The following is a 24,952-nucleotide window of genomic DNA, read 5'->3' on the forward strand; positions in this document are numbered from 1 at the left end:
TCCTGAACAAAATGGTGTCGCTGAACGAAAACATCGCCATCTTATAGATACTACTTTAACTCTTCTTGCTCATGCTCATATGCCATTAACTTATTGGGTGGATGCTTTGCACACTGCTACTTTTCTTATTAATCGCATGCCTTCCTATCGTCTTAAAAAGATGTCTCCTTACCAACTATTATTTAACAGAAAACCTGATTATTCGATGTTTAAGGTGTTTGGCTGTGCTTGTTATCCATATTTACGTCCCTATAATACTCATAAATTTGCTTTCCGATCCAAACAATGTATCTTTCTCGGCTATTCCTTAAATTATAAAGGATATCGTTGTCTTGATCATGCCACGGGTCGAGTTTATTTGTCTCGTCATGTTCAGTTTAATGAGTCTCTTTTTCCTTTTACATTGTTGTCTTCTCCATCTACGAATTCTCTTTGTTTTTCTCTTTCTGAACAGGTGGTGTCTTTGCCCTCTACTCTTCCATTAGTCGCGGCTCCCCCACCTGTCCCTTCTTCTCCGTGTGGTGATCACTCCACTATGACATCTATCAAGATCTCATCTACGCCTGCCCTCTCTTCTCCTTCTTCCGAGTCTGTGCGTCCGGTTCATGATGCTCCTAGTCCCTTGCCTAGTTCCTTTTCGGCCGGCATTCCCAGTGTTGCTATTTCTGCTTCCGCAGGTGAGAGTGGGGAGCTCGTGCCTGACACCACCCAGGCTTCTGTTGCTTCTAGTCCGGCAGTGGCACCACCACTCTCTCTTTCCTTGTCTAATTCACAACCTGGTATTGGTTCATCATTAATCACCAACACTCACTCCATGCAAACTCGTGGTAAGGATGGGATTGTCAAGCCTAATCCTAAATGGGCATTAACATCTTTATCTTCTCCTATTGATGTGGAACCTAGTTCTTTTTTGCAGGCCAACAAACATGAGGCTTGGCGGCAGGCCATGCGGGTTGAATTTGCTGCTTTACAACAGGCCGGTACTTGGATTTTGGTACCTCATCCGCCCAATATTAATTTGCTTCCAAATAAATGGGTTTTTCGCATCAAGCGAAAATCGGACGGTTCCATTGAGCGTTATAAAGCTCGTTTGGTAGCCAATGGGTTTCATCAGCAGGAAGGTATTGATTATGGTGAGACTTTTAGTCCCGTGGTTAAGCACACTACTATTCGGTTGATTTTGGCTCTTGCAGTTACTTTTAATTGGCCAATTAAGCAGTTGGATGTTCAAAATGCGTTTTTACATGGTCACATTTCTGAAAATGTTTATATGAAGCAGCCTCGTGGTTTTGAGGACTCTACTTTCCCCCATTATGTTTGTAAGCTTCAATGTTCTCTTTATGGTCTTAAACAGGCACCTAGAGCCTGGTTTTCTTGCTTCTCTGCTTATTTGGAGGAATTGGGATTTCAGCCTTCCTCTGCTGACCCATCTCTCTTCACATATCACCATGGTTCCATTGTGGTCTATTTGCTTATTTATGTGGATGATAATCTCATTACTGGAACTAGCATTGCTACTATTAATTTTTTGATTACTGAGCTTGCTCGCCTTTTCTCTATGAAAGATCTTGGCAATGTTCATTATTTTTTGGGTGTTGCCATTACCCGCTCGCCTGTAGGAATGTTTTTGAATCAGGAAAAGTATGTTCGTGACTTGCTCATCAAACATGACATGCTTCAGGCCAAGCCGGTTTCTACTCCTTGCACTTCTCATCGTCTTAGTCTGCTTGATGGTGCTCCCTTGCCTGATCCTTTTCCTTATCGGAGTGCCGTGGGTGCTCTTCAGTATCTTACCATTACTCGCCCAGATATAACGTTTGCTGTTAATCAAGTATGCCAGTTTTTACATGCACCAACTACCACTCATTGGGCTGCAGTTAAACGCATTCTTCGGTATGTGAAGGGTACTCTTACTCATGGCATTCTTTACACTCCTGATCCTTGCACATTAATGGGTTTTGTGATGCGGATTACGCGGGTGATCCAGATGATCGGGTGTCTACTGGTGGATATTGCTTGTATTTGGGTTCTAATTCAATTGCCTGGCAGTCTAAGAAACAACGTGGTGTTTCTCGTTCCAGCACGGAGGCAGAGTATAGACAACTCGCCTATACTGCTGCATCTATCTCTTGGCTTCGTCATTTGTTCAAAGATCTTCGTCTTCCTTTGTCCAAGCCTTCCTTATGGTGTGACAACGTAAGTGCTATCTCTCTTGCTTCTAATCCTATTTTCCATTCTCGCACTAGACATGTGGAGGTGGATTATCATTATATTCGTGAGAAAGTGGTTCGTAATGAAATCGCTGTCAAGTTCATTTCTTCTCATGATCAAATTGCCGACATCATGACCAAAGGGTTGCCTTCTTCTCGTTTTCACGATCTTACTTCCAAGCTTCCGGTGCTTCTTCCTCCGTTCAGCTTGCGGGGGCATGATAAACAATTATCCTCAGCCAATGTCTATCCAACGCCAGAGCCTCAAGAGTCCCCAATTCATCCAAAGGCTACGTCTTTATCTCCTGGGTCATATCCATCTACTGGATCATCATCAGATTCTATTAGATAATGTTTGCTTTGCTATTATCTCTTTATGTATCACTTATCCTCCGTATAAAGGATGTCTTGTACCTTAGATAGGTCTCTTGTATGTTTTTACTATATATTGAATGCAATACAAAACCCTCTGTAGTCAAGAGGATTACAATTCATATTATAAGGTACCTCATACTCAATCCTAATTTGACTCCTATACAAAGACTTGCTGCAGTCATGCTTAGTTTACAGCATATAGCAGCTGTATCCAAGTTATCCTAGTTCATATAGGTTTAGGATTCCATCTTTATGTGAACTAGTCATGTAGTAGTATTTAGTGAGTACTCCTATTACTTGCTCCTTAAGAATGATCAGTTAATTGAATCCGAATAGAACAAGGCTTGCAGTCCATTAGAATCTTACATTCTCCCACTTGGACTAGCATTATTCTTAATCAATGACTTCACTGATAATTCATCAAGTAATCTGTAATTGCGCTAGAGATATCAACTAAAACTTAACTTAGATCAACTTAGTCAAGACACAGTTGTAAACATTAGACTATGAGAAGTTCTTAGACTATTATTTGTCCAAACAACTCATAATCATTAATGTTCAAACTGCATCTTACCTCAGTCATTTTCCAAGCATGAAATATTAAAAAAAATATGAGCTTACAAAAATCTGTTGGCTTATTCTCAGTACTTAACCATTTGTAAACTTGGTCCTACTGTATGAATTGCTAATCTTTAAGCAATTCCTCTTATCTTATTAGCAAGATTACTGTATGTATATATAAAAATTATGGTATGCATGCATATACGTATATGCATGCATACCGTAATTTTTATATATATGTATGTATCTACATATGTACATTAGTCTTAATGAACTGAATAAGTGAATAAACTTTAAATGTTTAAGTTGAACTATTAAGCTGTAATCATGATAAGTATAGTTCAATCTTCAACATAACTGAAACTAAGGAATAATTTGTAAAATTTAACTGAATGGCACTGATCTACTTAAATATATGCAGCAATATATTTGTACACACAATCTCCTTCAGACTGAGAATGAAGAAATCAACAAAACACCAAAACAATATATGAAAACAGTACATAAAATGAACATTATATATAGCATAATTATTTGCATGCAAGCATGTCTCTTTTTCTGAGTCGAATATATTGTTATCCAAATTAACATACCTGATAGGCAGCACAACCAGCACCAAAAATGAAATCAGTTGGAAAACGGGTTCAATTAAATGGCACCGAAACTTTACTGGGTGTGACTGATCCTTGGGTGCTCACCAAAAACCCAGCCATGGCTACAAGGAACAACATCAGACCACCACCTTCAAATGCCATGTTTGGCTCTCTAAATTAAGCTAATTGCTCTTCAACCCTGATGCCATGTCCCCTATATATAGACTCGATCCCTAGCGCATGCATGTGCAGGTGCATCAAAGCTCGTGCACCTCAGCTTCACTGTAAACATGGACAGTCATGCATGGGCTAATTCAACTGTACTACATATTAAAATGAGCAGAGCAGTAGTAGGGTACTATTCAATTTCTGTTGATTCATTTTTCTCTCAGAGTATTCCTTTCTCTCAATTACAATATGTGGAATCAAAACAGAGAAAAAGATAAAATCAATTAATTTGGGTGATATTATATTGGATCTCATGCGCCCTCAAAAAAATCGAAAGAAATAACAATATATTCCTTTTTCTGGTACTTTGTCCTTAATTTAAATAAATTCCTGCTAAGCTATATGTGACTAATTAAAATAAGTCACAACAGAGTAATTAATTTTTGTTGATTTGGGTTTAGCACGCAGGGGGGAACGTTTGGCTATGGATGCCGGGTTTCGATACACGTACTCAAGTTGCATGTCAACATGCATGGTGAAAGTTTATGTGTGCATAGAAGGTAGTTTGATTGCTGTTGTGAAGCAACTTATGGCTAATTTGAGTCAATTACAATTAATTATGAACCTAGAAATTGTAATAGATCGAGTGGCTCATAAGCTTGCACGCGCGCCTTGGGTTTTATTGGCTTACTTTATTTCCTCTGCGCCAATATATGACACTCTCATAATTCACAAACATGTATTTCCTTCTGACTGATTGTGCATGGCACACTGAAATATTGTCTATGCATGAACAATACAAACTTTAATTTCAGACAATAATTATATATATTTATAACTGGAATTTGAATTCGAGAGAGAAGAGTACAGAGCGAAAGGACAATGAATTTTTTCTTCTTTTTTTTTTTTTTTGGTCTGGAAAGGACAATGAATTATTGGAAGTTCTTAAGTTTTGAAATGCATGCGCCCGCATGTGCAGATTAATGATCGTTGATATGGATCATGTGATGTGTAGGCTCCACATATAGCATTTCCAGATAAGATTTATAGGTACGTAGCTCATCTCTTCACCACTTCTTTTCAAACACATGCATCATGCAGGCCCTTTTCTGGTACACGCACTCCTCATCTCTTCACCATTGATTGACATGGTCGAGTCCAATCAGTTCCAGCTCTATTGCCATCTTTTCTAATTAATTTATATACTGTTATAAAGTTAAATGGAAAAAAAAAAAAATTTCTTTTTTGGGGGGGGGGGGGGGAGAAGGAGAAGGAAAGAGGTTTTTCATACATTACACTACAAGAAAAAAGGGTTTGGGAGAGGAACGGAATTCGTCGCCCAAAGTAGAGTTTCGTCGCCCAAACGTTTGGGCGACGAAATTGGTTCGTCGAGCAATTGGACGCCCAAGATGCGTCGCCCAAGAGTTTGGGCGACGAATCCATAAATTTCGTCGCCCAAAGACACCTGGGGGCGACGAAATTTTTTTGTCTCCCAACACATAAAATTCGTCGCCCAAAGAATGTTTAGGCGACGGACAAATTCCGTCGCCCAAAGAAGGTTTGGGCGACGAACACCCTTATTCGTCGCCCAAAGCATGTTTGGGCGACGAAATTATCCGTCGCCTAAACAAGATTTGGGAGAGGAATAACTAATTTCCTCGCTGGAACGTTCTTTGGGCGACGGAATTTTTCCTCGCCCAAAGTGTGTTTGGGAGACGAACAAGGGTATTCGTCGCCCAAAGCATGTTTAGGCGACGAAAAATTCCGTCGCCCAAACATGCTTTGGGCGAGGAATAGATTTATTCGTCGCCCAAACACCCTTTGGGCGACGAAAAATTTCGTCGCTCAAACATGTTTTTTTTTAAAAAAAATTATTATTTTTATTTAAATTATATATTTAAATTTAATATTTAAAAAAAATTCTTTATTCAAAAACTATATAAAACAAAATTCATAAATTTATATATCAAAATATCCATACAAAGTAGTAATTAACCCTAATATATATAGTCAATTTATTCTAAACTAGTAGCATCATCATCATTCATATCTGACGGAGGTTGATGAGAAGATGGTGGCGGGACAAACCCAGGTATCGCCTTGGTCAATGCAGCATACAACGCCTCCTTCTCCGCTCTCTCAGCTCGTAAGTCCTCCTGCAACTTCTTCACTTGAGCGGACAAGCCTGCGACGACTGCAGATGGCTGAGACGAAGATGAAGACGAAGACGAGGATCGAACATCACGAATCCGCCCATATCCCATGCCGCGTATTTCCTTACCGGGCCTAACACCCAGTGAGTCTATCATAATACGAAGTCCGACATCGGGATCGGGTACTGGAATCGACTCCAACGGAGTACCCGGAGGGTGCTGCTCGGCCAAGCTCTCCAAATATATTCTCGAGTTGGCCACCATCTCATCCTTCAAAATGTTATATATACAAGTAACCAATTAGAAAAATAAATATAAAAAATTGTGAAAAAAATTAAAATATAAAAAACTAACATGTTTTGCCTTGGCCGCATCACAACCGGGATGAACATAGATATCTCCGAAAGTATCTATCTCCGGGAATTGCGACCCACGCTGAAAAAGAAAATAATTTTGTCAAAGACCCAACCAATATTAAAGAATATATATGTATTAAATTAAATAATGACGTACCTGACGTCGCGACTCCACTCGATATGAGATGGGCGTCGGACCACTATGATGGTTAAACGGCTTCCCTTTCCGGTTTCTGGCGTTGGCGACCGACTTCTTCTGTTAAATATTAAGCAAATTATAAATATGTTAGTGTATGTATACAATAATAGAATAACAAAACAATAATCGATTTTTTAAAGTCTTAAGATGATAAAACGTACCAAAAACGACGGACTCATGAAATGATCGCACAAAAAACGCCACTGGTCAGACCGCTCTACCAACTCCATAGGGGGGTTCGCCAATGCCTCAACTGCCGACGAAAATCCCTTGAAATGCACGTGTAGTTCGTGCTTCCACTGCCTGTAGGACTTGATGAGTAAATCTGTCATGTACGTGACAGTGAGGGGATCATCCATCTGAATGTCAAAGTTAACCTGAAAAAAATATTAGATTGTTATGAATGATCAAATTTATCATTTTGAATTAATTATTGAGCTATATACTCACTGAGATGGAGCGGATCACTTTGTGTTGAATCTCTGCCGGCAATTTTTTCCAAGTGGTTGCAACCATGGCGCACTCGGCACGAATAATAGCCCCCACATCATGCGAGAACAAACTGTCAACGTTAGGATCTAACGGTCGTCGGCCGTTTTGCACACACATGACTGGAATCCGCGCCCCAGTACTGCGCACGATCCGAGAGGACTTCAACCCACTACATGGTCCCCTCGTCGCAGTGGATGACGTGGCAGTAGATGAAGCGGAAGCGGAAGCGGTGACCTGACTAGAGCGGTGAGATCGACGGGCCCTCCGTGGCATAGAGGGGCTCCCAGTACTCGAGGATGGCTGAACTACATCATTGGGAGCTGACTCCATCGCCTTTCACCTTATAACTAAATTATATATATTTCTCAAACTAATTAATCTACATTTTGTAATTAAACTAAATTTTATATTTAAAAACTAACAAACTAACTAATCCACATCACATGAACCGCTAACCACAACACATAATTGTGCACTCCCAAACTGTCCATGGGTAATTTGGACAATTCAAGAATCATATTGGAGCGCAGTCACGCCCAGCGCCCATGCGCGCGTCCAATAGACTCTCGAACGGGTCTAAGGTGAATTTAAATTTAGTGTACAAAGTTATCCACTGATAACTTCGCACGACTAGTTAAATGTACAAAGTTATCGATTGATAACTTCGCACAAGCGCTTCGTGCCACATGACCTCACCCAGTACTCGAGGAGTGCTGGACTACGTCATCGGAAATTTTGCAATTACAACTAAACTAAATGTAACATACAAACTAAATTATAATTAATCTAACAATATACATATAAGCATACAAACAAACTATTAAATTTTAGCATATAAAAACATACAAATTAATTAATCAATTTTATAATTAATTTTAACATACAAACTAATTCACTCAAAAATTTAATACAATTATATATGAAACATTAAATACTAAATCATACAAAAACTTAACTAAAAGATAGATTAAACACATACCTCACTAAAAATGCAATTATCCTTCACAACAAATGCAATACTATCCTTCCTTCACCAAAAAAATAAATCATTGTCAAATATGAGCCCAACATCAATCTAAATTCAGATTTCACAACCAAACCACTAAATTAAAAAAAGCCCACAACATTAACTAATTACCACTAAAATCAGAAATTTCACAATCAATTTATGCAAAATCCACAACAAGTACAAAATCCACAATATTATAAAACATAAAAAACAGAAAATACCATAAAAACAGAAAATACCATAAAAAACAGAAAATACCAAAAAAAAAAAACAGAAAATACCATAAAAAACAGAAAATACAAAAAAAAAAACAGAAAATACCATAAAATACCATAAATTAAAAAAAAAAAAAAACAAATACCTTGAGCTGGTTTCGGCTTCGAGGGGGGGGGGTGTTTTGGGTGAGTGGTTTCGGCTGGGGGGGGGATGGGTTTCGGTGGGGGTGGGTTATCGGGGGAGGGTGAGTTTCGGGTGGGGGGTGGGTTTCGGCGGGGATGGGTATTCGGGTGGGGGGTGGGTTTCGGCGGGGGTGGGTATTCGGGGGGGTGGGTTTCGGCGGGGGTGGGTGGGTTGCCGAAGGGGGGGGGGGTTTTGGGTTACGGGGAAGGAGGGAGGAGGAGGAGGAGGCGAAGGGAGGAGGAGGAGGGAGGAGGAGGAGGAGAAGGAGGAGGAGGGAGTGAGAGCTTAGGGAAGGAGGAGGGTGCGGCGCTGCGAGGGTGAGGTGAGTGAGTGAGCTGACTGAAGTGAACCCAGAAATGGGTATAAATTTAAAGACTTTGGGCGACGAACATGAATTCGTCGCCCAAAGTGACTTTAGGCGACGAATTAACATGTTCGTCGCCCAAAGTGACTTTGGGCGACGAACATGCTAATTCGTCGCCCAAGTATATTAAAGCGACGAACATGAATTCGTCGCCCAAAGTGACTTTGGGCGACGAACATGTTAATTCGTCGCCTAAAGTCACTTTGGGCGACGAATTCATGTTCGTCGCCCAAAGTTGTTGACTTTAGGGCTCCGTTTTATCCCGCCATAATTTCAGACTTTGGGCGACGCACTGTTCGTCGCCTAACGCTACATTTCGTCGCCCAAAGTTGAATTTTTTTATGAACCATGATCGTTCATACGTTCGAGCTCCAATACCAAACTTCTAGATCTTCAATTGACCTAATATTTTAGAGGAATGATCTTTGAGTGACAAACTAATAAATGAACGGTTCAGATCGTTAAAAACACAATCGACATATAAGGTTCTACATATAAATCAGTGGTTTTTGCATTTGAAGAATAAAATTATATCAACTCTTTCGTTAAAACCTTATAGCTTCAATAATTGTGAAGACCACAACGTGATTATCACAATCAGAGCCATTCTTCATATATGTTCATACTCAAAGATCAACCCTGGAAAAAATCGGCTCAATCGGAGTTCATCTACCGGTTCGATTATTATTATAAGAATCAAGATCGTTCATACATCCTAAATGCTAAACCTAACTTCTACATCTCCAATTGAGTTAATTTTTTGCATGGATGATCTTTGAGTGAGGCACTAAGGAATGATCGGTTCGGATCGTTAAAAACACAATACAAAAGTGATCTTCTACATACAAATACACTTGAAGAGTATAATTATATTAACTTTTGGGTAGAAATTTTGGTTATTCAACAATTTGTGAAGACTACAATATGATTTCAACGATCGGAACCGTTCATTCTATTCATTTATACTGGAAGATCATCCCTACAAAAAATCGGCTAAATCGGAATTCATCTCATACTTCGATTCGTATTACAAAATTTACAATCGTTCATAAGTTCAACCACCGTTAGCTAACTTCTACATCTCCGATTGAGCTAATTTTTTGCATGGATGATCCTTAAGTGAGGCACTAAGGAACGATCGGTTCGGATCGTTAAAAACACAATACAAAAGTGATCTTCTACATACAAATACACTTGAAAAGTATAATTATATTAACTTTTGGGTAGAAATTTTGGTTATTCAACAATTTGTGAAGACTACAATGTGATTTCAACGATCGGAACCGTTCATTCTATTCGTTTATACTGGAAGATCATCCCTGCAAAAAATCGGCTAAATCGGAATTCATCTCATACTTCGATTCGTATTAGAAAATTTACAATCGTTCATAAGTTCAACCACCGTTACCTAACTTCTACATCTCCGATTGAGCTAATTTTTTGCATGGATGATCCTTAAGTGAGGCACTAAGGAATGATCGGTTCGGATCGTTAAAAACACAATACCAAAGTGATCTTCTACATACAAATACACTTGAAGAGTATAATTATATTAACTTTTGGGTAGAAATTTTGGTGATTCAACAATTTGTGAAGACTACAATGTGATTTTAACGATCGGAACCGTTCATTCTATTCGTTTATACTGGAAGATCATCCCTGCAAAAAATCGGCTAAATCGGAATTCATCTCATACTTCGATTCGTATTAGAAAATTTACAATCGTTCATAAGTTCAACCACCGTTACCTAACTTCTACATCTCCGATTGAGCTAATTTTTTGCATGGATGATCCTTAAGTGAGGCACTAAGGAATGATCGGTTCGGATCGTTAAAAACACAATACCAAAGTGATCTTCTACATACAAATACACTTGAAGAGTATAATTATATTAACTTTTGGGTAGAAATTTTGGTGATTCAACAATTTGTGAAGACTACAATGTGATTTTAACGATCGGAACCGTTCATTCTATTCGTTTATACTGGAAGATCATCCCTGCAAAAAATCGGCTAAATCGGAATTCATCTCATACTTCGATTCGTATTAGAAAATTTACAATCGTTCATAAGTTCAACCACCGTTACCTAACTTCTACATCTCCGATTGAGCTAATTTTTTGCATGGATGATCCTTAAGTGAGGCACTAAGGAATGATCGGTTCGGATCGTTAAAAACACAATACCAAAGTGATCTTCTACATACAAATACACTTGAAGAGTATAATTATATTAACTTTTGGGTAGAAATTTTGGTGATTCAACAATTTGTGAAGACTACAATGTGATTTTAACGATCGGAACCGTTCATTCTATTCGTTTATACTGGAAGATCATCCCTGCAAAAAATCGGCTAAATCGGAATTCATCTCATACTTCGATTCGTATTAGAAAATTTACAATCGTTCATAAGTTCAACCACCGTTACCTAACTTCTACATCTCCGATTGAGCTAATTTTTTGCATGGATGATCCTTAAGTGGGGAATTAAAAAATGAATGGTTATGATCTTTGGAAATACAATCGTATAGTATGCTATTACATATATAAAATTGTAAACAAAAAAATATTCTTACTTTGGGCGAGGAACTACAAATTTCGTCGCCCAAAGTGATCTTGGGCGAGGAACCTAACATTTCGTCGCCCAAACAAACTTTGGGCGACGAATTGTGAGGTTCCTCGCCCAAACCAAACAGGATGATCCTTTGGGCGACGAACATATTTCGTCGCCCAAACTCATTTTGGGCGACGAACATAATTTCGTCACCCAAAGTGTCTTTGGGCGACGAATTGTGAGGTTCCTCGCCCAAACCATTATTACAAAACAGGATGATCCTTTGGGCGACGAACATATTTCGTCGCCCAAACTCATATTGGGCGACGAACATAATTTCGTCACCCAAAGTGTCTTTGGGCGACGAAATGTATATTCCTCGCCCAAACTCAGTTTGGGCGACGAAATATTTTGTCACCCAAAGTAAGTTTGGGCGAGGAATATATATGTTCGTCGCCCAAATTATCTTTGAGCGACGAACATGTATATTCCTCGCCCAATGGATTTCTCAATTAATTGTTTGTTGTTAATGTTTAGGCGACGAAATGTGTTCGTCGCCCAAAGTAACTTTGGGCGAGGAACGTGTTATTCGTCGCCTAAACCTTCTTTGGGCGACGAACATGTTCGTCGCCCAAACCTTTATAACTTTGAGCGACAAATTTTCTTGTTCGTCGCCCTAAATTTCTTTGGGCGACGAATATATGTTCGTCGCCCAAAGTTTGGTCGCCCAAATATGTTTTTCTTGTAGTGTTACAGTCTACTAGGCTAGTAAAAGCCTATTAGCCACGTGACCTCAAGCCAAGTTAGCCAACAGTTCCAACCACACACGCACACATGCACCAAACTTAGATCCTTAACACGCGCTAATTTACAGATTCTAATCTCACTTACTTACCAATATTTTCTTTTACCTTTTATATGAAGATGTGGAATTCAAATGCTTGTCTGGCCTTTCCAACAAAGTAAGGAGACAGTATTAAGAGTGACAATTTTAACACTCCAATTTTATATGTTTAAACCCTTTTTTTTATTTTATGCATTGATAATTGAGCAAATAAATGAAGTTAAAAAAAAAAAAAAAGTAGTGCAAGTGTACAAAACAAGAGTGCGAAGATTGCTATCCATAATTAATTAGATTGTTGCTAGCTCCCTTGCCAAATTTAAACTTCATGATGTCCAAATAAGCAATGGATATTTATTCAATTTATATATCAAGCATAATAATATCAAGATATGTATTGTGAGGGATCATAAATATGTGATGGAGTTCTTTGCTGTTTGATCGATCAGTTTCACAAGTACGTATGAATTTATGATCTTCTCAATCCAGAAGAAATCTCCTCTTTATATTGTATTATTGATGAGGGAGATTGATGGAGAAATCCTTCTTAATTATTTGCTAGCTTCAGTCGATTCACATCAATTCAGGAGGAACATCTTCAACCAATACGCAGAGTATTTGAGATGCCTTTTCAAATTATCCTTGAAATCAACAAATGTGAGGCCAAACCTAACTGTGTAGCCAGAAGCCCATTCGAAGTCATCCAAAAAAGACCATACATATATAACACCCTCCCTGCAAGAATATATAACATTGTTCAATCTTAGTTAACTGATCATACATATACATATAGAGAAGGGGAAATAACTTTCTCCATTTTGTAACCAAAAATATATTAATACATAACTATTACTTACTCATAATTAAAGTGAAAGAAAATTTGTTTATGAAGTGCATTTATTCGATCAAACTAGAAAATGATAAGAAACTTCTTTGCAGATTTCTCACATTAATTGATAGAAAAAACAAATGTGTTATTATTTTTTTTCTAATCCACTTTTAATTTGTTTTTCTTTACTGTTGTATACATGTGTTTCTTTTATGTATATCGTAATACTTTTGCACTTAAAATAAATTGGATCAAAACCTTCGCTAAGCAACTATTATTTTAATCAAGACTCACTTGATAGCTTCCAAAAGATGTCGGAGATGGCCCTGATGGTATCTTATCCTTGAACTATCCTTGAGTGCTTTCTTAATTGGTAATGAGTCATCATATGCGTATGCCATTCCTGAAAAAGGAGTAAGACGAGTAACATAACAAACAGAACATTAATGATAATTTATATTTCTATTTTAATCTCCATTTTTTAATAAGATATAATTTTCATTTAACGCGAGTGAAGATGAATTGAATAATATTTGTCTCAACCACAATTGGAGGAGTTTCTTCAATCCCCTCTCACAAAATATGTCTTCAATTTCTAGTCAATCTTTTCATTTAATTTATGAATTAATTTTTTATTATTTGAAATAAAAAGTTCAAAAAGAGCATACTTTTGTGAGATGATGTTGGAAGAACTCCTCTAACAGATCTATGGATCGGAGGCAAGTATTATTGTTGATTTTATAATTCTACTATAATTAAAACCAAATATTTATAACATTGGAGTTTAATGAAAATTAAATTTATTTAATTATCTCCATTATAAAACACAACAAACAGAATAAAAGTAGACTAGTGACATGAAAGACGGTTTACCATTCTCAGTTATATAAATGGTCGGGTTCTTGTACTTTTCTTTTATATATAGCAAAAGCTCTCTGATGCCCCTTGGATAAATGAAAAGCCAACTCAAAGTAGTCTGTACGTAGCATTTATTATATTGCATGTATAACACAAGAAGCATATACATAATAAATGCTTGGAGAGAGAGAGAGAGAGAGAGAGAGAGAGAGAGAGAGAATACCGGTATACCAATGGGAGTCCCATTTTTATCAGCTGTAACAACAAAAAATAGATGGTTGTGTTAGTGACGTACAACATATATAGTCGAAAGTCTCTATGAATTATAAGGTTATAAGTTTCTTTTAGCATACTGGAAGCAATGGGTTGCTTATCTGTAGCCCAACTATGATTGACACTATTGGTTGAAGGAGCATTTTCTACATAATTTGCAGTGTAGTAATTTAATTAATCCGAGAAAATCAAGGGACCCTTTTAGCTGCTTGGATTGAACCTTAGTAAATTTGGGTAATCGGCTCCCAACCAAGGATCGCATGCTTTGGGGATAGTGACCATGTACTGTAGGATCCGCAAACCTACATAAATCATATAACATAAAACTCACTTTGTGATGAATTGTAAGTCTTAATCCCGACTATATATAATATATTTATACATAGGTAAGCAAACTAGGGATTCTAACTTTTTTTCTCAATTTACATGACATTCATACATTGGATACTAAAAAATAAAAAATAAAACCTAAAAAAAAAAGCAAGTACCTTGTCCAATAAAGTAATGACACATATGGTAAGAAACAAATGTTAGGAAAAAAAAAAAAAGTGGAGACTCTTGCATTTTCTAATATTAAACCATCCCTTAAATGATGTTATTTGAGGGACACAAAGGTCCAAATCGTATATTTTTAAAATTCCTATTCAATGATAATTCCTACAAAAAGTGCACAATTTAGAGACCATTTAACCATTAAATTAAATGGTGACTATTTCAGTGTTTATTGGAAACACAGTGTTCTTCTATTTAATTAATATGTTTAATTTTTTACAAGAATGATCATCCAATGAAGACTTATAAAATAAAATAGACAATTTAAATTATTGAACTACAATATGTAATGAGTCTCACAATTTGTTTCTCAAATATTCTTATTTAAGGAATCCTTCAATAAAACCTATCTTTTATCTGCTCGTAATGCAACATATTTCAAGGAGACAACAAAAATCAAATTAATTAGTGCAACTTTTTGCTTTTCTTGGCCAAAATTTGAAATAGTGAGTAATTTTAAACCCCTTAACCATCCAAAAAATTTGCCTAAACCCCAACCTATCTAGAAACTCTCTCAAAACCCCCTATAACTTATAATTCTAAATTACCCTTCTGACGCATGCTGACGCACCCTGACACGCACTGACGCGCGCTGACGTCACTGTAACTGAATTTTAGTGAAACAAATTTTTTTTTGAAACTGCATTTTTTGCTGAAACTCAATATTTCACTAAAACTAAAATAAAACACTGAAACTGAATTTCAGGAATTCAATTACACTAATTGAAGAATTCAGTTACACTAAATTGAAGAATTCAGTTATGAACTCACTTACTGAAATTGAATTAAGTGATGAAACAATTACACCTTGACTAAAAAGCAATTACACCTTCACTAAAACAATTACACCTTCACTAAAACAGTTACACCTTCACCCAAACCATCAAATTCAGAGTAACTGCAACTGGAGCTTGGCAACCTTTTCAATTGTCTGCAATGCCCGTGGGTTCAAAATTAGGGATTTCAATTTCTTCAAAAACCAATTCAATTAAACACAATCAATAGCAATATAATGCAAAGGAGATTTGATTCCATACCTGTGTCGAGGCCAACGGCCGCCAGAGTCGCCATATAATGGGCAGAGAAGCCGCAACTTTGTAGCTTCGCAAAAGCCGTGCCCAGTGGTGGTCGGAGTGAGGAAATAGCATGGAGAGACTCAGCGTGAAGAGAGGAAGATATTGGTGCTAGAGCTAGGTTGCGACGCTACCGGAAAAGAGAGATCGTCGGTGGAGGCTTCGCTGCTGTTTGGCGTCGTTCCATCGCCGTCAAGGGTCGGTTGGATGATCAGTGGGTACCACCGTGTTCGTTGCGAGGAGAGGAAGCTATTAGTGCCAGAGTTAGACCGCGATGCTGCCGGAAAATGGAGATCGCTGACAGAGGAGCTTGGGTCTGCCTGGGTTGATCCGTTGCTGTTGTTGGGTTTCGTGGAAAGTGGAGGGCAAGGGGAGGAAGCAGGATCAGAAAGGCGAGCATGATGGGACCAGTCTAGCCGAAAACTGTCGCCGGACGGTGGTGCATGCGCCGACGGGAAGAGAGAGAGAGAGAACGCAAAAATAGAGATGGGAAATTAAAAAAACATGGGGAGTCAAAGATGGGGCAGAAACAGAGACTGGAATTAAACAACAAAAAAAAAAAACATAATTAGAATTTTATGGAAATTAAAAATAAATAAAAGGGGTAAAACTGAAAAATTAAAAGATAGGGAGTCAAACTTGGCTGGGTATTAGTTGACTAGGGGGTTTAGAAAAATATTAAGTGTAAGATTGAGGGTTATGGGAGAGGTAGATTTTGGGTGGGGCTTATGAGAGATTTTTTCTCTAACTAGGGGGTTTATAATTATTTACATAATTTGAAAATTGAATCTTCCTAAGAATTAAACAAGACATGTTTTTGTTAGTTAATCACATTTTAAAGGGAAATGTGATTATTAAGAGTCATCTAAACATATACGTTTGTTAAAACACTCACCATCCAAGCATAAATCAAGAGCTCTAATGGCGGCCTTTCGATTTGCAACTTTTTGGAACTTAGGTACATACCATTCTGACAATATTGTTATTCCGATCTTTCCATTTTGGGCTGCCTGCACATTCGTGTATGAATAGACATAATTGTAGTGTACGTTCATCAACATAAAGAATCTACTTTGTTTGCGATTAAAAAAAAAAAAAGAACTTACTTTGTTTAGTGTCTGATTTTAAACAAGTACCTGGTATTTCTTCCTGTATACTTTGGCAGCAGCTGCATGAGCAAGAAGCAAATGGTGGGTGACAATGTAGGGTTCAATTGCAGAGTTACCAACAGTGCAATTTCCAACATAATTGGAACATCGACCGGGTGCTGTGGTACCACTATTGTACCCGCCAAGTACAAACTTGTTAGGTTCGTTTAGTGTTACCCAAAGTTTGACTCGATCACCGAATGTTTTGAAACAAAAATTCGCATAATCTCGAAAGTCATCTCTGTTAATTACACGATAGGATTATTGCTACGTACTATATCAAATTGCATGAAGTTAATAAAAAATTGAGCAATACAATTCAATTATGTTTTTCCATTTTTAACCCCACCTATATTAAAATAATAATTTCATACAACAATTAAACTAATAATTAGTAAAAAAAATTAAAAAATTAATCAAAGAAATGAAAGTTTAACAAGTCATTCTTATGATGTATATGAATGCAAATCCCTAGTTTCCATTTGGTTCTCAGATTTGGCGATTGGAAATAAATATGAGATTTTATTCCCTGTTTGGTTACTTTGGTAAACACACTCTTGGCAATGTGTTAGATTTTAGGCTCAAGTCTATTTATATTCACCAACTATAGGGTCCATTTTAAGTTGGTCCATGAACTATAAAACATTTCAAATTTCCCCATTAACTATAGGGTTCATTTCAAGTTGGTCCACAAATTATAAAACATTTCAAATTTTCCCATTAACTAACAAAAAACATACAGAATGGTAGACCAAATCGGGTTGACGAAGAAAACCGGACCAGACCGGACCAGACTATTTATATATATTTTTATATTTTATTATATATTATATATTATATAAAATTTATATATATTGAATAAAAAAAGTATAAGGTGTTTCTTGCACATGCTGGGGTTTGAACCCATGACCACTTAAGGAAAATCAAAGTATGAATTCCCACAACACCACTTAGCCACTTGTAATATTCAAGTACATGCAATATATTTATAGACATACTGATACTTGAAATCTAATAATTTATAAAATTAATATAGCATTCCTTTTTTTTTTCTTTAAGATATTATTTTAGGTCTCTATTTAATTAAATATTATCATTGCAAAAAGTCTAAAATGCTAGTTTATATTTTATATAACTTATAGTTTCTATATTGTAAAAATATTACTAAAAGTCCAAAACAATAATTTATAGTTTATATGCTAAAATTATTAATATTGTATAGGGTTAATTTTTAAGGTATAAGGTTTCGGACTTTATGGTTTAGGGTATAAGGTTATGGTGTAGAATCCCAATTATAATTTTATAAATTATTATATTAATTTCAAGTATTAGTATGTCTATAAATATATTGCATGTACTTGAATATCACAAGTGGTTAAGTGGTGTAATGAGAATTCACACTTTGACTCTCCTCAAGTGATCATGGGTTTGAACTGGACCGGTTTTTCATCAATCCGGTTTTGTCTACCATTTTGTATGTTTTTTGTTAGTTAATGGAGAAATTTGAAATGTTTTATAGTTCGTAGACCAACTTGAAACGAACCCTATAGTTAATGGGGAAATTTGAAATATTTTATAATTCGTGGACCAACTTGAAATGGACCCTATAGTTGGTGGATGTGAATATACTTAAGTCTAGATATACATAGGTACGATAATTTTATGCATTCCCTTGGGTTTACTATTCGCATCACTTGGAAAAGCATTTATTGTGAGTTATTATTACCAAATTACTCCAACTATAATTGAGAATATCATTTTTTATAACATTTTTTCATTGAAATATGGATAAGTTTTATAATTAATAATAATGTATATGAATTCATTGCAATTTACGTCGTACAATGATGCAATAATTAATTTTGAGTTTAATTACCTTGAGAATATCATTAATTATAAACTATGATTCACCTCTTATGAAGATTAGAAAAGATCGTCTCTTCGAAATGATTGTCCAATCAAATTGGATGAAATAAGTAATAGTCGATTTCAATTGAACTTTTAAATGATCCTAAATCTATGAAAAGACAAATATTCTAGCTAAAGTTGGTAGGCAATGGGTGCACTAGTGGTTAGAAGTTCATCCATGGCTCAATTAAATTCTTACAATTTTGTAAAAGAAAGTATTGAAAGTGGTGGATCCATGTTTCTATACTCTTAGCACTTGCATTCTATTTGTGTAATGCTAGGCAGCCATGGCAGCCTTAGATATATTTTTGTTTTTGTTTTTGTTTCTTTTTTTTTTTTTTTTCTGTTAGTATGTCCTGTTTAGTAAATTTATAAAAGAAGAAAATTATAATTAAATTTTTTTAAAAAAAGAGGTGGGAAAATAAGACAGGTGCGTGAGAATAACACCACTCTAATTTTTTACATTTGGTATCATATAACTCATTTCCAACTAAACTAAATGAAAAATTGTTAACATTTAAATTTAACTTACACCATTGTAGGGCTTAAGAATCCACCATAGTCATCCTCAAGTGCTTGTGGAGGATCAAAATGGAACAAAGTCACAAAGGGCTTGATACCTACTCACATATTTATACATATATATATTAAAAAAAAAAAAAAAAAGATTAGGATAGATTAAGGATTCAATCCCTTTCAATGTCATCATAAAATTAGGAAGAGAAAATTAGGAGATTAAATCTACTTGAAGTAGATTATAAATAACTCGGCTCCTTCAACTTTTACTTATGTGTCAATTTAGTTTCTAAATTTTTAAGGAAGATGCTATTTGTTCCAACACCTAATTAGTCTTTCTCAACTTACATGGTATTCAGATATGCATTGGACTCTATAAGACAAAAAAGAACATAAAAAAATAAATTTTATCGAATGAATTGATGACACATAGGTTAGGAAGCAAAAGTTGAGAAAAAAGGTTGGGACAATTACCATTTTTTCATTTTTTTAATTTGGAAAGTTTTACGTTTAGGACATAAATTTTGGAGAAATCACATTTGAGGACATATTTTGGACTGTGCAATTGGATGCTATAAATTTTCATTTTGTGTCATTGTGGGACATCTGTCACCTCCGTTAGATAATCTGTCTAAAATAAGTCATATGACACACACGTGATCTTTTTTCAAGGGTAAAAATGTCATTAATTTTTAATCTGTTATAAATTTCTTTTTGGTTAGATTTTATAAAAAAAAATATTAAAAATTTAAAACTAAAACAGAAAAAAAAAAGAAAAAAAAAAAAGAGGGAGATGCACATAAGCATCTCCATCTCTCAACTGCCTCTCTCTCTCTCTCTCTCTCTCTCTCTCTCTCTCTCCATATCTCCCTTTCTTCCTCTCTATCTCTATCTCTTTCTCTCGATCTCTTCCTCTCTTTATGTCAGTGTCTCTTTCTCTTTCTCTCTCTTCACTAACCTTTCTAAAGCCATGAGGGAGGCTGACAACCTAGCTAGCCGACCTCCAGATCGAAGATTGTCGATCAACCGCCGATCTGGGGGCTAGCTAGGTCGTCGATCTCACCTCATGGCTTCGACGGGGTTAGTGAAGAAAGAAAGAGAGAAATTACAGAGAGAGACAAAAAGAGAGGAAGAGAGAGAGAGAAAGATGGGGCCGCCAAAGGTTGGATTGGGCGGGGTGGGGCGGGATGGAAGCACTTTGATTGTCCGCATCCATCCTCCCTCTTTTTTTTTTTTTTTTTTTTTTTTTTTTTTTTCTACTTTACTTGTAATTTTTTAATGTATTCTTATTATTAATTTAAACTAAAATAAAATCTATACTTATTCTTATTGTATATGTGAAAATTTTTTGTTTCAGTTTTTTTTAATGGTAAAATAGGGTATAGAGAGAAAGATTTTAGGTTTTGAATAGAATATATGAAAAGACCAATTTTTCCTCATCAAGTGGTCATGTGATAGGCACATGCATGATCTATTTTTAACGGATTATTTGACGGAGGTGATGGAATGTCCCATAATACGCAAAATAAAACTTTATGTCCTCGATCTAGTGGCACAGCTCAAAGTATATGTCTACCAATGTAATTTACCCTAAAGTTTATGTCTTAAAAGTAAAATTTTCTTTTTTATTATTTGAACAATGTCAACGTACATCAAGCTATAAACAAGTATTTGATTGAACATTGTATTATTAATTTAAACCTGTTCAATGTGGATGCAAGCGACACATATTTGATACATGACTAACTAAAAAAAAAAAATGTTGAGGTTTGAATCATTAAAAAAAAATAAAAATCATTGTGTCATGCATGGTGGAGGGATTTAATTATAATTCACTCTAATTAAATATTTCAAACTTTCAAGTTCAGAAACCATTCCAATAATATTTTTCTTTTTCTAAAACCAATAAGATTCGAATCTAGGATCTATCAATTTTCTCATACATGCATGTTTCTAATGCTACTTGAGCTAGGGCTCATGTGCACATTCTAACAAATTATATTAATTTATTTTACTTAAATTTAATATTTTGAGGGAGAATGAGATTTTCACCGTTGGATAGGAGATCATTAATGAGGTTGTTGTAGAATTTGACGCCAAGTTGGTTCACTCCTCCACTAATTTTTCCCTCTGATAAAAGGCAGGTGATGGAAATATATCAAAAAAACAAAGCCCCAAATATCAATTCATGTCATAATTACTTTCAAGTACTTTCAATGCATTGAAAAATTAGTGGGTTCACTGCCCACTTATTATCATGACCATTTATCATAATTTTGACATAAAAAGTAAAAAATGAATGGTCATGATAATCACTAGTTGAATAATATATATTTATATTATATATATATTCATTAATGAAATAGTAGAAAAAATTTACTTATCCTCGTATTGTAGTGATGTGGCATTCCTTGAAGAGAGAGATAGAGACAAGAGATAAAAGAAAGAGAGATAGAAAAAGAGTGAGAGAAGAGAGAGTGCCAATGAGCTAGAGAGGGGAGATGTCATGTAGTATCACATAGGGGGATAGGTAAGTTCTTCTCATAAAATAGCTAGCTAGTTCTAACTAGTTATATTGACGTCTTGGATGAGATGGAAAAAATAATAGGCACTACTCTTACTAGGCAATAAGCTGGACCATGAAATAGAGAATCTGAAGGAGTCTAGACCAATTATTTTCATCAATTTTATATCATCCTCTCACATCAATTAATTAAGAAGAAAGAATATTTATTAATAAAATTCTTGCATGCATGGAGATATCAAAAAAAAAAAAACATGAAAGAAAAAAAGAAGAGTAAAATTCAAAAATACCCCATGAGGTTTTTTTTTGTTTTCATATATAGTCTTGAGGTTTCAAAAATTTCAGCAAAACCTCTTGAACTTTTAAATTGTTTTCACATAACCCCTTCCGTTAAATTTTCATCCAAAAATATCTTTAAATGACAAATTTAATCTAAGGGTTCATTTACACTAATACCCCCCCTAAGGTTTATCATGTTTTCACATAACCCTTAAGGTTTTAGTTTTTTTTCTCATATCACCCCTTAATAACAAACAAAAATGGCAGGATCTTGTAAATACTAAAATAAAATTTACGATGTGAAAATAATGTTTCTCAATAGTAATATTTCTTTTAAGTTTTTATATACTAAAAAATATTGTTTTTGAAATTCAATTATTGCTATTATTTTGTCTTAAAATATATATATATATTTATGAACCAATATATGAATTATTTTTTTCTCGAATATCATCATAAAAAAATGAGTTTTTTTTTTTTAATAAAAAAGAATACTTTATACAATGAAATAAATGGATTATTTAAAATAATTGAATTACATAAAAAGAAATACTTATTTGGTTTAGCAATATTTTCATACAAGAAAAATAAGATTTAGTAATATTTTAAAATTTCAAAAACGATATCTTTAATCAACATGTAAAAAAGATATATTAATTATATTCTTGGCAAAAAAGAAAGAAAGATATATATTATATTAGCCAAATAATATTTGAGGTTATTTTGGTGTTTTGTCATTATTGTCATGCTCGTTTGTGATTAAAGGGTTATGTGAAAATGTGTTCAAACCTCAGTGGGTGTTTGTGTAATATCTAGTACCTTAGAGAATTATGTGAAAATATGATAAACCTTAAGGAGTGTGCATGTAAATAGCTATAAGGATAAATTAAATTGTCAGTCATTTAGAAATATTTTTATGATGATGTCATCAATTTTTGAACGAAATTTTAACATAAGGAATTATGTGAAAATAATTTAAAACCTCAGAGGTCTCGCTGTAATTTTTGAAACCTATGGAGTGTGTGTGAAAGCATGAAAAACTTCAGGAGGTGTTTGTGTATAATTCTGTTGAAGAATGGAGCATGTGTAGTACATGGTATTCATATATTATCAGGAAATGCAGGCTTAATTAATTAATGATTAAGGTCTTTAATTAAATTTGAATTACCTTATAACGGTGATAAAAATCCTCGGCCTCATCTCCATTGCTATGATCCAAAATCTTTTCTGTCATCCCACCAACCATAATATTTCTCAATAATATTCAAATAATAAATTAATTAATATTGGGGCTTGGGAGTAATTCTGAAATTTTTAATTTGAAGAGAGAGACCTGGATGCTGTTTAGTAAAAGTATCCACTATACTAGGTCCCTTTCCATCTATAAATGCTGCTCCTTCAAACTGAGAATCAAAAAACAAAGTTATTTATTAAAGCGTATATAAACACTTGTATTAAGATCCCTCTCTCCCTCTGAAAGAATATAGAAAGAAACAATATTAAGAAATATTTTCTTATCAAATAGTTCTAGTTATAAAATTATGTACGTGAATTTGGATGATTAATTATGTTGATATTGGTTTGAAATTCAAGGTCCAATTAAATTCATATATTAACAATATCAGCTAGCATTTTATGTTCTATACTGTCTAGTAAGAAAATATTATATATATATATATGCAATCCTTCTTTAGAAAGGATATCCACATTTTTTAAATTTTACGGATGTGTGGACTATCTAGTCGCCATTCGGATGTCTATCGGATGGCGACCGGATAGTCCACACATCCGTAAGATTTGAAAAATACAGACATCCTCTCTAGAGAAAATCTAGTATGTTTATATATATATATATATTATACATACAGGCATGTCCACATGTATATGTAGTCACCTGATATGCAGATGAACCAGCACCAAAAACAAAGCCATGTGGGAAACTGCTTCGGTTAAATGGAATGAAATAGTTACTTGGTTTGAATCCTTGGGTTCTAATAACCAAAAAGCCAGCAGCCAGGGCTACTAGGGAGAAGAGCAATCAACCTAATTGAGATGCCATGTTTGGTTCTACATGCTTTTCAACCCCAATGCCATAACCTCTATATATAGCCTCTCATGCATGCATGTGCTGCTGTATGAAAACTACACAGTAGTATTTATATAAGTTGTATTTGACAAAATGATGTGCACCGAAAAGCAACAATAAAACTGTACTTCATTCACATTACATTCGGAAAACGTTTCAACCCATCAAATGCCACTCGCCAAATTCATTAACTCATTGTATAATGATGAATTATCATCAGTTAGCTTTTCCATCTGTTAAAAGACAATGTAATTAATATATTACAAAAACATACAAACACATGAACGAACTGATCATTATTGACAGTAATCACTTACATGTTCCTTAAACCATTTAGGAAACAATTCTCGATGCTTTTTCTCTACACGTTCCTTGTCTCATCCTAGATAGTTGCGATTCATTAGTTCCTCATGCTCAATGCGTAAGGAGTCAACTTCTTAGCAATTATTGAGTATAAACCAATAAGCCACCTTCATATCGTGTTTCGAGAATTCAACAGCTGGTTTAGGGGCTTCGCCAAATGGTCGTATAATTTGAGAAAAGACAAAAAGTGTCTCATTTTTTTCACCACCGTCATCGTTGCGTTAGAGCCGATTGAATGACGTCTCAACACTGCTGAGATACATTGTACA

The 24,952-nt window shown here is 35.2% G+C and overlaps 1 protein-coding gene and 1 pseudogene across 1 annotated transcript; both read right to left on the reverse strand.

Annotated features, from left to right (window-relative positions):
- Nucleotides 1-2,947: 2,947 nt before the first annotated feature.
- On the reverse strand, nucleotides 2,948-7,485 carry LOC147292217 (uncharacterized). Its single transcript, XM_086236151.1, has 4 exons — nucleotides 7,066-7,485; nucleotides 6,777-6,992; nucleotides 6,574-6,672; nucleotides 2,948-3,025 (listed from the first exon to the last, which is right to left on the reverse strand). The coding sequence occupies exons 1-4, from the start codon at nucleotides 7,435-7,437 to the stop codon at nucleotides 2,948-2,950; spliced, it is 765 nt and encodes a 254-aa protein (XP_086092277.1). The 5' UTR covers nucleotides 7,438-7,485.
- Nucleotides 7,486-12,852: 5,367 nt separating this feature from the next.
- LOC147292218 (beta-glucosidase 17-like) lies at nucleotides 12,853-24,206 on the reverse strand (annotated as a pseudogene).
- Between the last annotated feature and the right edge of the window lie 746 nt (nucleotides 24,207-24,952).

Source organism: Dryas octopetala, chromosome 3, assembly GCF_963921425.1.
Source record: "Dryas octopetala chromosome 3, drDryOcto1.1, whole genome shotgun sequence".
NCBI lineage: Eukaryota > Viridiplantae > Streptophyta > Magnoliopsida > Rosales > Rosaceae > Dryas > Dryas octopetala.